We start from the raw sequence: 17257 nt of genomic DNA, 5'->3' as shown, positions 1-17257 counted from the left end.
CACGTCGAATCGAATATCGAATCGAATGGGGGAAAAAATTCCGAATACCGAATCGAATATCGAATATTTGTGCAAAATTTACAATATGTGACTTTCGCACTAAAAGTTTCCCATTTGTAGCCCATGGCTTTAGTGTAATTTTTCTGGCGTTAACTGTCACGAGAGAGACATTCACTTCTTCTGTTTAAAGCCCCTACTCTTTAATTTTACATGAGAGTGCTTCCTGCTTTTCAGGTGTGCCCACACTTACTGGAGTACTGGAGTGGTTACCTTCATTTCAAAATTTTATGTCAGGCAGTAGCATGTTATACGGATGATGCTGTAATTGTTTCAGACAACCACAGGCCATTTGTGAAACAAACGAATTGGCATCCTGCCTCAGTTTTGCCATGAACACCCTTTAGTTTCTTTGCACTCGTCCTAGGAAGTTGCACTACTGAAATTTTAGACGTAAAGGACATCTTTAAGACACCCTTCTTGTTCATGGGCTGTAGTCATTATTCGAGAGTCCTAACTTTTTAAAGGCAACCTCACAGACATCAAATCAAAGTCCCTCGTCGGCACTGCTAAACTGCATGTGGGAGGGGCGCCGCCCCTTCCACATAAAATGTCTACAAAACTAACTTTGGATAACGTTATCTTAAACTAAACACCGTCCAGCCTGTGTTGGTCCTGCAGCAAGGGCAATTTCGTAAAGGAGGCTTCACCTAATGCATGGAAGCATCAGGTGAAGCCCACTTTCGGGTTGCGTCGTTCATATTCGTGGAATAGTCGAATATTCGAAAAATCGAATATTGAATATTCGATTCGCAAATTGAATAGTTCGAGCGTTTGATATTCGAATTCGATTCGAGAATTCGAATATTCGCACACCCCTACATAAAAGTGAAAAATAAAGGAAAAATAATCAGCAGCCGACCACGGATATCTCCTAATATGGTGACGTACACAAGGATATATGTTCGCAGTGACGGATTACAGAGACATGGAAGCTGATTGAGCAGTCTCCCCCTTCTCCTTGCCCCTCTCTCCAGCTGTCCACATACCCCTCACAGCCACAGTTTGCTCCGCAAGGCTAACATGGAACCAAAAGTAAAGCCCCCATTGGAAGGATCACTGGCTGATAAGCAGCCTGAGGAGTGTGACGTAGAGAAGCAGCACAGGGTCTCATGCTTCGTGTGAACTATATCATGACTTTACTAAGCTGAACGTAACTACTACTCTGAAAGGCATTGTTCACACCACTGTTTCACAAAATTCTGTTGGTGAGTGGTTGGCTGGCGAGTAACTGTGTTCTTTTCATTTTTTGTTAACTTCATGCAAAAGAAGAAAGTTCAAAGCTTGGAATACTTTGAATCTGTTTATCGAAGACACGTGTACAGGGACCGGCTCTCCCTGTTACTCACGGCGCAGAAGCACTGGACGGCAATAAGTTGAACTCTTTCGAGGCGCAAGTCTTTGGGCAGGTGCCGAGATTGTAGTCGAGAGTCAAGTCTAGAAGGAGGTCAAAGTACAAGTCCTCATTTGGAGCAGTAAGTCTGGGCCTCGTCAATGGTGCACGGTTTGAGACAGCATTCTTGATAGATTCCGGTCGTTGGGCCGTGGATCCTCTTCTGGAGTAGTTGGGACGCCGACTCGGCTCCTAGGAATCCGCTCTTCTGCTGGCTGCCGTATCCAGGGAAGAGCCGCAGTCCTGCGTTATGGGTCAAATGATAGGTTAGTATTGGTGACGGACAAATGGGTACATTAAATATTGTAATGGTAATATGGTCCTCGGGCACGTGATTCGTGACGTAGAACGGCGCGTGAGCTGAGAAGAAGAAAAAGCACGGGGACTTCCCTACGTCACGCTAGGAGGCGTAGCTCTGTCAGTTTCCACGCGTTTTGGCGGCATTCAACTGACGGTGAGCGCTCGTCGATACACTCGAACTTTGAACCTGCAGTTCTTGTACGATAGTACCTCCCCCTACTTCGATGGACTCTATGGACGAATAGGAAACGTTTCCCGAAGCGTATATGTGTGTGTGGGCGTATGAGCGGAAGTGGCTAGCATTATAGCGTTAAGTAGAGACTCCTACTGGGATCTGGTAGTGCAGGAGGCGCTACCTCAGCGGTGAAACGTTGCTGCCTGACGCGTGGTTGTCGCGGAGGATTAAGAGGGTGAACTTCTCTGAACAAGCATTTGAAGAGTGGATTTTGAAGGGACGGCTTTCCTCGTTGTGAACTCGGCCTGGCAACTTGGCGAGATGGCTATGGGAAATACACTAAGACAGTAAGATCTTAATTGGAAAACGACAAGATAATCGCAACAAGATAACCCTACCGTGTGTATAATTTTGTTAAAATGTGGGCACGCTTTGTTATGTACCGAGCGGTTAAGTTCCTGTCCTGGTAACAATTAAAGCGTCTCTCCCCCGGTACTACTCTTGGAAGCTACAGCAAAGCAGTTTCGCCCAAGAAGCCAGATATCATCACTCTTGAATTTTACAAAAGGAGCGCTGCTGATGTTGACACAGAGGATGGGAAGCATGCGGATTAAAGTTCTTACCGTCGACGGATCTTTTAGCGACGGTGAAGGGGTCGTAGAAGCCTTCGTCGCAGATGAATTCCATGAAGTTGAGCAGACGTCTACCGCATAGCCGTCCATTTTGTACAGTGGCTCCGGTGACCGTGTAGAGGGAGGCAAAGCATAGTGCGAGACTTAGCACGGTTAGCCGCATCTGTGAAAAGACGTAAGTTGTGGTCATGCACGTCTTACCTAATATGCCTCCATTCAAGACGTCATATCTAGAAGGGTCTTTCCTATCCCTTCAAGACACAATATGTAGACGGTAGGGCGTTTCTAAGGATTTTTTTTATCAAACGATGATTATGTTGATGTCGTTGCTATGCCTCGCAGCAGCAATCCTTCATACCGCTTGACCAATTTATCGAGTGTCCGCGGAGAGCCTTCATCTTTTTTTTTTCTCTCTGTCTCTCTCCTTTGTCACGTCCAGCTTTGGTACATGGACCACATTGCCATGTGCCAACCCTACGGCCATATTCCGCCCGGCTTCTAAACGTCAACAACAACAACAAGATTCATCACATGCCTCGACTCACCGTGTACACAGCGCGTCCCTGATGTCTGCTTTCGAAGGAATCATTCAACACCTATTTCTGCTCCTACTTCGAGCCACAAATAATCCTAATCCTTCCCAGCTGACTGGCAGCAGACAGAAAAAAAAAAAAAGAAAGAAAGAAAGAATTCTGCCTCTATCAACACCAGTCCTCGCTTGTTTACGGCTTCCAGCCTCACGTGAGTGGACGACAAACAGTGACGTCAGCTCCTGATGCCGTTCCGTCACGGTCATGGGTACCAATCAGTCGCAGCGCCCTGCCCCGTGTGGAATGGATGGTGTCGAGATTAAGCACGAAAACAAGCGGGGGCCCTTTGTTCGTGTTTTCGGCCTGTTATGATGCGTGCTGCTGCTGAGCGGTCCGATGTTATAAATGATGCTGTGGGGGTTAGTATTCCAACGCGGGAGACCGGATGCCGTCCATTAGGGACGAGGGTTGCAAAGCGTAACTGGCCAAGGCACGCAGCGGGGGTTGGCGGAACGGGGTCGTTGTTTACAGGATGGACGCGTGGCGGCGCCCCACAACACTTCGCGAAATCTCCCCCACTAATTTCCTGCACGTGGACTTTGTTGTTGTGGACTGGTCATTAGTTGAGGGACCGTCAGTGAACGGCAACATGCCTATAGGTCTGAAATCGATCTGGATAAGTGCTGCAAACAACGTGTGGTCGGTAAGGGAACGTTGTTCGCCTTCCAGTAATGTTAGCAACAATGTGTCAATGAGAAATGGAGCTCAAGTACAGCTGACGCTGCAGCCTCTGTGCTTCAGAACACTATTATGGACATTGCAGGCGTTTCTTTTCTGTTTACCGCTCTTCCATGCCGCCGGTTGAGGTCCTGCTAGAGGTGGCTACAAGGGCTCACAAAGCCACGATGGCAATGAACAACTCGAATTTCCAAGGAAACTGATCAATTACAAAACATTTCGTCAAAACTATCCGAGTGGCATTGCTGAGGAACACATTTTATCCACAGCTGCAAATTAGTACGTTGTACCATTTCCAAACACAGACACAACATTACTTGCTGTCACTCTATCAGGCAACACAGTACCAAAAAGTTACGCACTATCGTTACGTGTCGTGTAGTCGACTCAATTACCGATTTATTTTTACAAGCACCTATATGAGAACAGTAATAACATTGACGCGCCGTGTTCAATATCCACACACAGTCTGCGATACCATTATACGTAATGCCATTATAGAAACGGCACACATGGGCCGCATACTGAAGAGCATGAGAAACCCCTCTGTTTGTCTAAAAACCTGTCTTCTAATCATCCTCTCCCTGTGATGTGTTACGAAAAATAAACTTTCTCTGCTGGTTATGAGTTGGTATATGATGTGTTGTCGTCGTCCTAATCCCACTCAAACTCGAGGTATGAATCATCAGCTGGACTGCCTTATTCTACTTCTACTTTCAACTCTACGATATCATTCCCACGCATTGTGGGATCCCCCATCTTCTTCATCTCGGCTTCTGTTTTGAAGGTCAACACTCCCAGACGTGATGAGGTTTACTGAACCCTGGTCTTCTCCAGAATTTCGTCTGCTGTGGGTACCTTCCTCACGCGTCGATCAAAGGACTATTCTGAGCTTTCCAAGAAAGCGACTGTCCTCCGCATCATGTCAGATGTTATCGCCAGTGTCGAGGTACATCGTGCGACGTCGTTTTTTTTTTTGTTTTTTTTTCAGTACGTTCAAAGGGAGTTGTTCTTCGCTCGCTGGTGTCTATACACCTTGCAACGTATATATATGAGAGAATATATGAGAATGCAACGTATATATGAGAATCGAAGTATGGTTTTACATCATGCTCAACCTACTCAATCGATCAACCTGCAGTTGTTGATAGGGCACGACAGGACAAGGATGGAATTACGATGCTTGCTTCGGTTGCTTTAGAACGCACGAAAGCTCAGCCGATTTCTACTAGGAGCACTTACAGCGTAGTCTACACTCGGAATTTTTAACGAAATTCAGAATAGATAAATTTGAGCCAGTCAATTTCAATGTGTCAAAATTTGGAGGTGTTCGCAAGGGCTTCACGAGTTTCGCCTTCATATGGACACGGGGGACAAGAACCAACCAACAAATAATAACTAATGCAAATAACTTTACATGCGGTGGCAGATAGTACACATACTGATCTCTATTTTGCCATGTTTGATTGACTTAATGATTGACTTGAGCTGCTAAAGAAAATAATGGCAGCCAGCCTATACTAGCCTAAACGAATATCGAAGTAGATATGTCGCGGAAATCAAGCAAAGAATCACGTACGTCGAAGTGCACGCGTTATTTCGACAGATTTCGACAAGGATCGCTTCTGTACGGCTGTAAACAAACTCAAACAACAAAGGCAAACTGAGGGAGGAACATGATCCATGTACTACTTACATTGAATGAGGAGTCCTGGGAGTTTGTACGGAGACAAGCTGGTGTGTGAGACGCTGGTCAAGCGAGTTGTAGCTTTTATAGTGGAGCTATGGTCTCCCACGCTCTGGGTGATTTCTTGCTGCTTTGTCGAGAGTGGCTTACGTCATCCGCACGCCCTCGCCAGGGAGAGGAGAAAATGTCAGCGAATGGGGGGAGGGAAAGTTCTTGTGGGCTCCATTCTGTTCCGTGGCGCTCCTTTCGAACTTATTAAGCATCTCCGTACAAAGGGTAACTAAGTTGTAAATTTAATAATGTTAAGACTCCTTCCGGTCGTGATTTCGTACTGGGGTTATGCGTGAACTGTAATCTCCGGGGAATGTCATGCCGACATAGGCGCCGACTTTCCTAGAGGGGGGGGGCAGGTCCCCTCCGGGAAGTCTACACAGCTGACACTCAAGATCCTAAGAATCGATCGCGTGTTGCATGCGAGCGATGATGAAAATTCCCTAAAAGTTCGTCTCATAACGTCACAACACAGAATTCCTGATACCCTGCCCAACCTGTCTGTATGGGGGGGGGGGGGGGGGGGGGGGGTTGTACCCCGGCCCCCTCCGGCAGATTTCAAACAGCTGTCCGCCTATGGATGCCGACGTGGTGCTCCCATCCACCAACTCGTCTTTACTATGGCATAATAACGCGATTGTTCATCCGTATATTCGTGTATTATATAAGCGATTTCAAAGAAAGTAATGTGAAAGCGTGCCCGTGATAGTTTGTTTCGGAGTTTATTCTGGAGTTTATTCTTAGGAGATTATCTTCTGGTTGCATACTGTTTTTTTTCTTCGCTTTGAGTAGCGTTCAGGAAGAGAAGTTACGAACGTACACGCCAGGAGGTTCATGCGATAAATTTAGGGCTATTGTATTTCCGCCATTGTGCGTCCCTTATTTTATTCGTAAAAAGTACGTAGTGAAAAGTGTAAAACGTGTAAAAAGTAGCTAGCTAAGTGCATTCATTTTGATATGGAGCCAGCACTGGTTCCGAGAGGTCAATCTTCTTAATTGTTTTTATGTTGTGTGCCGGTGCGTATTTTTTACGGGTAAACATCAGTGTTCTTGGTCTTTGGACCATCTTTAAGTATCTTATGTTATTCTTATCCACGAAAGGGTCTCTCATGTGGTAGGAAGAGGGTTCACAAGGAAGATGGATGGAGTCATAAAGTAATAACAGATTTTTTTTTAATATAAATAATTCCGTGTTAGAGTCACCAAGCACCTGTGGCTATGAGCGGCGAACAGACGTGGACAGATGGAAAGAGGACAGCAGGAAGGGGGTTAGTATGCGTCCTGGGCCGACTTCAAGGGGAAGTATGCCGGCATTCGTCTGGAAAGTCTTCCGGAAAATCCATGGTACAGTTGCATTACACAGCACAGCCGGTGCCGGGATTCGAACCCGCGTCACCTCCCAGTGTCGGCGCCCACGCGAGCTGGTAACAGAATGAATACTGTAAAGAAATCCTTTCCTTTATTAGGGCTCACAACAACGTTGGGTTATTGAGCTCCTAAATTAAAGAAACAACAACAACTTTATTTTAAGATGATGAATGGGGAGTTTCACTAAATTAAAGAACGTTGTAATGCCATAATTCAAGCCCCATAATTGATTAACGAGAACTTCAAAATTTCCCCTTTTTTCATTTCAGCTGGTCCTGAGAATTCAGTCACTTCGTGGGCATACAATGGCCTCAAATGTGGATCCACAAGTATATAACGGTGTTTATGGAGCAAATACATTTTGGTATGAAATTTCGACGCAAGGTGCAGCGCAAGTACAGTACCAATACCTAGATTGGGTTGTATAGATATGCCTTCTTAGAAAGAGGAATCCAAATCCGTTCCGTAGCACGTCATGGCCAGGTCTGCCAGGCCCGAAAGGATTAGTAGACACGTACCAGATTATCGCTGTGGGATAATCAGATCGGGAGTGGATAATATTTCGACCGGTTTAGCCGTGTTTTCCCGTGGGTGACGATCAGCAAGGGGGAGGAGCTTGTGCTTCAGTTGGCCAATGGGAGCGAAGTGTCTCCATGTTGCTTTGCACAGAGTCTATAGTGGTAGGAGGATTCCTGGTGTAATATCACGGGATGAGAAACATAGTATATAGAGCTTGCGAGAAGCCCAAATTGATTAACACTGATTAACCGCCAAGTATAGCTAAATGCGAAGACTGAAGCATCAAGTCCACTCGAGTATTGGCATTCAAACCAGTCATGGGTAAGCTATACTCGAAGAAAGTAATTAAGTTATACCCCCGTCACACGACAAATTGAATGGCATTCGTTTTGTGTCGCTTCGAGCTACACGAAGAAAGAAACAGAATGTCATTCGTAAATTACGGCACTGTCGATGATTGAAGCACTACGCTCTTTGAAATGAACTTCACAGCGAGAGAGAAACTGATGTTCTGAGACTGGAACAACATAGAAGGGACAGATACAAACAAAGCCTCAAATTGCCTAAGAAATCAACGATGAAAGTCACTGAAAAGGTTAGCCAGGTAATACCTAGGTAGTACCTAGGTAATCCAGAAGGTGTGGGCTCGATCCCTACAGCTGGCTAACCTTTTCACTGACTTTCATCTTTCATCGTTGAACTTGACAGCATAGCGCGCTCCTAGCCAACCATAATCTTGAATAATATCGTTAGCTGCCACTAATTGTTGAAATCTGGAGGCGTACGCCTTTTTTTGTGACAATTAGGAACATCGCTAGTGTCAGAAAAAAGGCGTACGTCCCCCGTTTTCAACAAATGTACCTGCTCCCGTGGCGTAGTGGTTAGGATGATCGCCTTCTACGCCGAATCCCCGTACCGGCTGTGTTTTTTCGGCAGACTTGCCGGACGAATGTCGGCACAGTTTTCCTGAAGTCGGCCCAGGACGCATACTAACTCCTTCCTGCTGTCGTCTGTACGCCGCTCATAGCCACAGTTGCCTCGCGGCGCTAACACGGACAAACAAACAAAAGACGTGCGTTATAAAACTATTGTAAATATTCCGCGTCACTCATTGAATCGCTTACTTTTGCGACACGGGGAGCCTCCTCCTTTCGGGCTCACGATCCCGTCAGTTTGTCACGTGACACCCACACGAACAATATCAACGCGAAACAATCGTCCACCACTGCCGCAGAAACAGCAGTTTGAGAATTTTTACGATCCTTACGGGGAGTTTAACACGTTGTAACCACGTGTCTTAGTTAGTAGACACATGTGAGGCCGAACACCAGCTGTTACGCCCACAAAAGTCACTTTAAATACGAGAGAGCGAGATGGATCGTGTCTTTCGAACCACACTACCTCAGGGATGTATGGGGTGAGGCTAGGGCTTTGGGTCGTCGCTCTGCGTAAGTTGTACTTTGATATTGCTGAATGGTATAACCTATAACGAAGGTGACAGTGATGTCGAGGCATTTCTTCTAGACCATTTAGCAGTGTCCTTTGTCCAGCGACGTCTTTGAGCTTCATGGCTGACAAAAGCTACTGGTCACAAAAGAGAGAGGGAAATAGTGAAAGAGGAAGAAAGATACCTTACTAGTCTAGTAGCTTGACTACTAGGTTGACATGCATAGCCGTGCGCAGAACGTTATGGAAAGTAAATTCCGGTGTGTATGACAGATCGTAGGTAATCGGGAACCATCAGCAACATTGATTTTGTATCCAACGTAAAAGAATTTTATAGCTTTTCTGTTTACGCCGGTAAACTTCACTTGCGTGATTTAATATTCCAGTGCTTCTGACAGACCACGTCATTGGTACGAAGTCGATCCTGAGGCGAGGTAAGAAATACGACGCACCACGCAAATGATTGTTCCGTCCACGGATATGACTTACTGATTACTTTTCCTTTACGTTTAAATTAAGCTTCGACAGTGCTATTAAGATTGAAGGGCACTTCTCCTTTTACCCGACAGGGGTGATAGACGAGGGACGCTTACTCAACTCCTCAGACAAGGACCCATGCCCGGAGTCTCCCGCCGACAACCCAGCCTGCTCCCAGTGGTGCCGAAGGCGTCTCTTACTTCAGTCCGGGCGATGCATTGCCAAGAAATGTTTTTGTAGGTCGCGCCCCAGGCGGAAATTGCACCAGGTAAAGCACGACCGTTTTACAATATGCTGTTTCATGTTGATAGTGTTTTGTCCAGCGTTGGGAGATTTTATGAAGGCGATGTACGCCGCACTATTTTAGTACAGCCAATGCGTCCGCTTCGTCTTTACAAGGTAACAAAAGTTTCCTAATCGAGAACACCGAGCAAAATCGCAACAACGACACCAGTCAAGCTCGAAGCTGCGCGATCAAAACAAGAAAGAGGTAGCGCAAAAGCATCAACAAAACCAAAGCTGTCAGAAGTGGTGGCACGTTATACCTAGGGTTTCCGGTCCTCGGTATTTACCGAAAAGCACCGATAAACTTCACTTGCATGATTTAATATTCCAGTGCTTCTGACAGACTGCGTTATTGGTACGAAGTCGGTGGAAATAATTATTCACAGACTGTCGTCGAAATGTCGACTTCAAATGACTTTATTTCATTTCCTGTCCCTCCGCTCTGAACTGGTCAGCAGCGAGCAGCGAACAGTGGACATGAGGTCGTTCTTTAAACAACAGACATTTCGTCTTTAGCTTCTAACGGGGTATGTGCCCGTAGTCAGGATTCAGGCCAGTTACAAATAGATCTGCATAATGCGGTCAGAAACACGCACATAGACACCGGTTCCACCGTGTGTCTTCACCGGTGTCTCCTGGTGAGCGAAATAGCCACAGATTTCACCTACCGAATTTCTGAAAAATTAAGCACCGAAAACTGGGAACCCTAGTATACCATTAAGTTCCCTGGAAGCAACAGTATATAGTGAGTCAGCGCGCGATTGATAGCACACATTTTACTGGCAATTTTCGTTCCACAATTACTGAAAACGTTGATATTTCTCATACGCTGCTTCTGTTTCTTACAGCACATTGAGCCGGCGACGTGAAGACTGCTACTGTACCGGCGACTACCGGTGTGTAGTAATTTATTACTGCAAAGTAGGGGCGATGTAGATGTATGTTTGGTTAATAAGCAATAGATATTTATTGCTACGAGTGCCTCATCCCTGTGAGTTGGCTTTCCATGTAGGACACCCAGACATTGCAGTGAAGGCTCGGATCTGCAGCGCTGGTCGGAGGCTTGCTGAGAGGACCTTTCCCTGTTCCTTGAATCTCTTGCAGCCTGTAGAATAACCTCGCCAATAGCTGCGCAGAAGGAACGATAAAGCAGTTTGAAACCGCTTCTGTGTAGCGTTCATTGACGAGAAAATACGGTAGAAGGGCAACAAACAAACAACTTTATTACAAGATGATGAATGGGGAGTTTCATCTATGGTAGAAGGACGTAGAGGGTTCACACTCTTAAAAATGGGTTTCACCACATAGCACGCTCCTAGCCAACCATCATCCCGAACCTGGTCCCGGATTTGTTGAAAACGAAATGCGGAGCCTGTGTTTTTTACCATTATGCACGTGCATAATGGCACAAAATAGGCTCTACCTCCCGTTTTCGACTAATGAGGGGCGACAACTTATTAATTCGGGATGGTGGTTGGCTAGGAGCGTGCTATTTTTAAGAGTGTAGTCAAGATCCATCGTGCAAAGGCAACAGAAAACTAAATCACTGAAGCTTTTCTTTATAATGTACAAGCTTTCATCCCGTGGCCCGCATTTCCTCAGGTATAAAAGAGGCAGCGTTGCAGTTACACATATACAATTAAAGATTGTACCTAATAATAAAGAAAGCTTCAGTGTCTTACAGGAGCACTGAGGTAACCCCTCAATTTTTTTTTTTTCAGAGTGTTCTCCAACTAATAAAATGAGTTCCTGGGAAAGAACGACACGAGCGCAGGTGACCCACAACGCGAGCGCGAGGGCTCTGTTCCGCACACCTTTGAAAAATTCTATTGCTCGTGAAAAGAGCGCATCGCAGAACGGGAGTACGTCGTAACGTATGCTACTCCCCTCACGTGACCAGTGACGTACAGCGGCATTGCGAAGAAAAAACGAAGAAACGAGGCACGAAGCCTCCAATACGTCACGCGAGCATCGTGTCGGCCGTCCGCGTCTGCTTTCTCCGGCTGTGTCTTGTAAATTCGATTGCGCAGCTATAACGCACCGCAGAGCGAAAATAGTTTGCAGGGTGACTCCTGCTTGACAGAAGAGGCAGGATTTTGAGCGACGTTAAATGTCACCTCATTGCTCCTTTAACATGGGCAACATATCCTAGAGTTCCGGGTGAAGACAAGGGGACGAGCAAACTGACGTATAGCACAGGACAAGTTATTGTCCTGTACGTTTGTTTGATCGTCCTCTTCTCTTCACCCTAAACTCAAGTATACACGTTGTCCATGTCAAGTTTACATCAGCTCTCTTGCATGATCCTTTTATGATCAATGTCTTAGTTGTGTTGCCTAAGAGGAGATGGTAGGCTGTGACCTTCACGTTCCTGTGGAATCGTCGTACACTGATACTGATCTCTTACTTTTCTTTCCCGTCCTGCGATGTTCCTGTACTCGCACGGATCCCGTTCCAGATCGAAGATACAGGGACGAACTTTGGGCCTGCAGGATGAGTTCGTTTCCGTGGGCTTCGGCCCACACTCAACGACCATGGACCGGTCAAACAGCGTCAAGTGGGAAGTCCTTCCGAAAGACCACAACGTCTTGTAGACGCCACACTCGGTGAAGAGGGCTTTTCTCGAGTTCAGCGACGTCATCTGCGGGTGGGTGGACTTGCTATCCACAGTCTCGTACCATCCCTCGTATTGTTCGTCCGGGGATCCCCCGAGGACCAACTTATGCTTCCCTACTCGGAGAGCCGCCAATCTGTACTTGTAGTTGATGTTATAGAGAACCTCAGTCCTTGTTGAAGGGCGGTCGTCTACAAGTGCAGTCCACAGGTCTTTGCCGTCGATGGGGCCGAGGTCCGTTATGTCTCCGCCTGTAAAATGGAGCCATTGCGACGTTTTCATAAAGAACAACAACAACAAAAGTCATAGCACGGCACGCAATGTTTGACCTTTACAGAATGATACTACTTTGCCGGCTTGGGGGGAGGGGGGGGGGGCTTGCTTTCCCGCTTGTACGGTTTCGCCGACGTTCGTACCTGCAGCGGAATATAGCGTGGGCAGCCAGTCCGTGATGTGCATCAGCTGCGCAGCCATACGACCACGTACTATCTTGTTCGTCCAGAGGATCCCAACACCTCTGACGCCGCCTTCCCAGAGCGTTCCCTTGGTACCACGAAGAGGCCAGTTGGAACCAACACTCCCGTCCACACCTCCAGCAGCCCCTCCATTGTCCGTCGTGAACACCACGATGGAATCTTCCAGCATTCGTGCAGCGTGCAAGGCTGAGAAGACTTGGCCCACGCAGTTGTCCAGTGCTCCTACCATGCCTGTGCAGCGAATGAGAAAGAAGGTTAGCTACTCTGCGGTGCATATTGAGTCCTGCATCTGTTCAAGACGTTTCTTGTTACATGTTTACTTTTGGCCCTAGCAAATGCTACTACTACAGACAAGAGCAGTTACACTTTCTGGCGTCACTCCATGGCTACCAATGCTGACGAACGAATCCCGAAGACGCTTTCTCGGAATGTTGATCGATTTCGCTATTGATGTGTTAGCGGTGTTGTCACAGTATCAGAAGAGGTTATTTATTAGTACTGAGATACTATGCCATGCCGTGCCATGCCATCCCATACCATACCATATGTGCTCGAATCGTTCGGTTGCAAACAGCATTAAACAGAGACATCGTTCGCGTGCTAATCCTCCACTTACCGGCAAAAACTCGTCGTTTTAAATCTTTGATGTAATGAAAGTTCTTCACATAGGTGGCCGGTGCTTCAAGTGGATGGTACGAGTTGCCAACGTGCACTGCCTGCTGCGCCAAGTAGAGCAAGATGGGCTGCAAAAAGTCGTAATCGCGTATATGAACTTCCATGTAACTGTCATTATGCTATATCATTGAACATTTTTGTCGCAAGTCACGATAAACGCAACAACGGGTGGCGTATCTGGGGGATCCAGATACGCCACCCTGTTACTACTCCTTGTATGGGAGTGAGCTGCAAAGCTTCTGCTCTGCTCTTGTCGACACTGCGGGGTTGCGATACTAAGTCCTGAGTTATGTCGGACAAACGTGAATCATCGACATGAACCTGCAAGTTTAACAGCGAAGGTGGTAATAGACCTCACAGCAGGGTGTCTCTGCCAGTGGAGGTGTCACGTGCTTACGAGTGCCAGTGAGAATGGCCGTTGCTCTCGTTCCTCTGACGTCAGAGCTAGAGAAGTACTGTCAGCACCACATAGAGGAAACAAACATATTCTTCTCCAAGAGTTGCCTGGGAATTGCTAAATACATCTCCCGAATATCCAACGCTAAAAAGTTCTACAATTGCAGCTTTACCATGCAGACACGCTTTTCCATCCCAGTCGGTAATTTGCTTGATTGATTGATTGATTTTGTGGATAAGACTATATTCTACAACCATTCAAGTCATTTGAAGTCATTGATGCGGTACCTTAGAGCCGTTGTGGCGCTTGATGATTTCCACCGCTTTTTCCGTGAACAGGTCTGTTCCGTAATGTCCGGCCTTGTCGTTGACGACCCTGAAGTCTTCCCTCAGGTCCAATCCCCACGTCGAATGAGATGTTCCGTCTTGCGTGTACCTCTGCGCAAAAGTATAAACACAGACAAACAATGAGATGTACACGCGGTATGATAAGTCTTCTGAGTTTCACTGTACCTCGTAGGAGCTATGATCGAAGTATCCAGTATGAGATGTCCAAAAGCCGAAATGGCTGTCGAAACCTCTCATTAATGGTGTGTACTCCCTTCTGAAGAAGCCGAGATGCCACTGCAAACATAGACGTCGTTCTGTTTTGCACAACGTTCTGGTTACGGGTATGCCACGGTATCCCGCCGCTCAAAATCCCAGATTTCAAAATCCACAATACCAAAATTACGAACTGCAAAATCAAAGCTTGTATCCGCGAGGTCTGGCTATGAGCGTGTATCACTGAGCAACTTGCCAGCTTCTCGTGTTCTGGATGTTCATCAGGGCCATATGAAACGCACATTTTAGAGATGCTTAGGCTTTAGCTGGGCGGTCAAGCTGGCGCAACTCAAAACGAAGTGACGTTGGTTAGTTTATGCTCACGAGATACCTATGCTTAGTGAGACGAAAATTAGGTTAGGTTAGGTTGGGTTGAGTTTGTCGACTATAGTTTCTCCGCGTATTAGAGGCGGTACCATCATTAGACTGTGCAGATTTCGGATTTTGAACATGTGGATTCTTGACTGGGGGATCCAGATACACCATCCTGTTACTACTCCTTGTATGGGAGTGAGCTGCAAAGCTTCTGCTCTGCTCTTGTCGACACTGCGGGGTTGCGATACTAAGTCCTGAGTTATGTCGGACAAACGTGAATCATCGACATGAACCTGCAAGTTTTACAGCGAAGGTGGTAATAGACCTCACAGCAGGGTGTCTCTGCCAGTGGAGGTGTCACGTGCTTACGAGTGCCAATGGGAATGGCCGTTGCTCTCGTTCCTCTGACGTCAGAGCTAGAGAAGTACTGTCAGCACCACGTAGAGGAAAGCCTGCTTACTCGTCGACGTGACGCCACAACTAAGAGCCAGCCAATCAGGATCTTATCTTCAACGGCGGTAGCCACTCACGAATGAGCTTTCAGCGGTAGTGATCATGGAGACGAACCACCGTCGTCTGCGAGTAGTGATTGAATGGAAAAACTCGTACTAAATGAACTTTAAAATAAAGCGCAAAACTGTCCCATATCTGTTAAAAATGATTTTCTGGAAAGCGTGTCGTACTTTTTGTTTACAGATTCAGCTCTACAGGTTCCAAGTTAGCTGCAATCATTTGCGGGTTCTTGAATTCGCAGAACGGTGATTCGCTGCAGCAGACGTAGCGAAGGAGGGAGAGGAGGCAATAAGCAGGCCTTCTGTATCTAGGTGGCGTTGGTACTGTCTCCAAAAGTTTATAGTAGACGACTTGGTTTACAAACGAGAAGACCGGTTCGAGGTTATATTTTGTTGTGGTTGGCAAGAAGCGGGTAAAACGCATTGGCTGATAAAGCCCACCATTATGCTTTGCGCGCTGGCGTTACGTAATCGGGTCAGGTCGTCTATATCGCCAATTCTTAATTCTTGCGTCAGTCAATCAACATCTATCAACGACATCTATGGACGTGTCACAGCCTTATTCAGCGTGTCACAGCCTTATTAGGAATGTGCTCTTAACGATGGGGATTGCCTTCTAGAAAAATAGACAGCGTTCTTGACAAAGAAGAGACTCAGTATATACAGTATCTGATCCAATTGATTGGCTCACCGACTTAGTGAAAGAGTCGCGCACGGGCTATACCTGTCGAGGGTTTTAGAGTACGGAATATTCCAAGTACCTTTCCTACAGCGTATGTAGCGTAACCGAGATCCTTGAAGTGTTCCGACATAATCTTCTGGTTGAGTGCAAGTCCCCATGGCTCGGAATTGCCGATGTCTCCGTTTTGCATGCCCGTGTGGATGGGATATTGCCCCGTCAGGAGAGCTGCTCGGGATGCGGTACCCGTAGCTTGGACGTAGTATTGATGGAGTGCGAGGCCGTCGCTTGCCAGAGTATCAATGTTGGGCGTGGGCAGCTGCTCGGATCCGTGGAAGCTCACATCATCCCATCCCTACGATTGCAAATGGATAGAGAAATCTGCAGTAACAGGATGCGCGCTGACACCATTTAGCCGATTTGTCCAGCTCAAGGGCCTGTCGTCTACAGGTCAGCATCTTTCTAGAAATGCATTCAAATCACGTCATAGTAGGCATTGCTCACAGTCCATCACACTACATCAACATCACAAGCCATCATTCGACATCAGCATCACAGCCCACTGAGGTTCTCAACCTGTTTCAACTTCAAAACCGACCATTCGACATCAGCTCTGCATCACATCACACCGCAGCCCATCACTCAGCCTCACAATTTTCGATGATGTTATGGTTATGATGATGCGGAGAGTTTGCCGACCTACGCTGTCGTTCGATAAACGAAAGAACCTTCAGTAACCAGAGGGAAATCTTTGCGAGTTGAGTAACATTCATCATGATGGAAGAACATCCTTCTATAGACAAAAGAGAGGACACTACATCGTTTGTCATCTGCGTTCTATACGCGATCCTATATTAGGATTATCCGATAAAACTCACCAAATCATCCGCCACAATTATTACAACGTGCGGCCTTTTCGAGCTGTCTACTGCTTGCAGGCAGCCGGCAAACAGCAGGAGCGCGTGCAGGAGGATGGTTCCCATTCCCATCGTTCTGGCTGCAAGAATAGTTGTTCGAGATGTATAGTGCAACATCCTAGGCTGGTACATTCAATGCAGCGTCAGTGCAACTAAGCCCAACAGCTTCGAACTTCTTCTTCTTCTTCTTCTTCTTCTTCCACCACTAGGAACAGTGAACTTCTTCTTCGTCTTGATAGCCTCCTTCCACGTGAAATAATTGCTCTTCTGCTTCATCGCCCTTTCTTCATCTGTCAGTGCTTGGCAGTTGAACACGTCTCAATTGCTCTTCGCAGCACCGCGATATGCGCTGTTTTGACCACGGAGTTGGCACGTTTGGCATAATAACTTTGCACTGCGATGCTTGATTACT

At 46.7% G+C, this 17257-nt stretch overlaps 2 protein-coding genes across 2 annotated transcripts; both read right to left on the bottom strand.

The window, feature by feature from the left end:
• Positions 1-1282: 1282 nt before the first annotated feature.
• Positions 1283-8672, bottom strand: LOC135401742 (bombyxin A-3 homolog). The gene is made up of 3 exons (XM_064634302.1): positions 8575-8672; positions 2549-2720; positions 1283-1693 (listed from the first exon to the last, which is right to left on the bottom strand). Exons 2-3 carry the CDS (start codon positions 2718-2720, stop codon positions 1521-1523), a joined length of 345 nt encoding a protein of 114 aa, XP_064490372.1. The 5' UTR covers positions 8575-8672; the 3' UTR covers positions 1283-1520.
• Positions 8673-10531: 1859 nt separating this feature from the next.
• Positions 10532-17026, bottom strand: LOC135401739 (arylsulfatase B-like). Its single transcript, XM_064634299.1, has 8 exons — positions 16807-17026; positions 16011-16283; positions 14333-14443; positions 14108-14257; positions 13365-13491; positions 12689-12979; positions 12066-12523; positions 10532-10786 (listed from the first exon to the last, which is right to left on the bottom strand). The coding sequence occupies exons 1-8, from the start codon at positions 16975-16977 to the stop codon at positions 10631-10633; spliced, it is 1737 nt and encodes a 578-aa protein (XP_064490369.1). The 5' UTR covers positions 16978-17026; the 3' UTR covers positions 10532-10630.
• Positions 17027-17257: the final 231 nt, after the last annotated feature.

Source organism: Ornithodoros turicata, chromosome 7 (assembly GCF_037126465.1).
Source record: "Ornithodoros turicata isolate Travis chromosome 7, ASM3712646v1, whole genome shotgun sequence".
NCBI classification, from domain to species: domain Eukaryota; kingdom Metazoa; phylum Arthropoda; class Arachnida; order Ixodida; family Argasidae; genus Ornithodoros; species Ornithodoros turicata.
The sequence above is the reverse complement of the archived record's forward strand: the minus strand, read 5'-3'. Positions and strand labels throughout refer to the sequence as shown.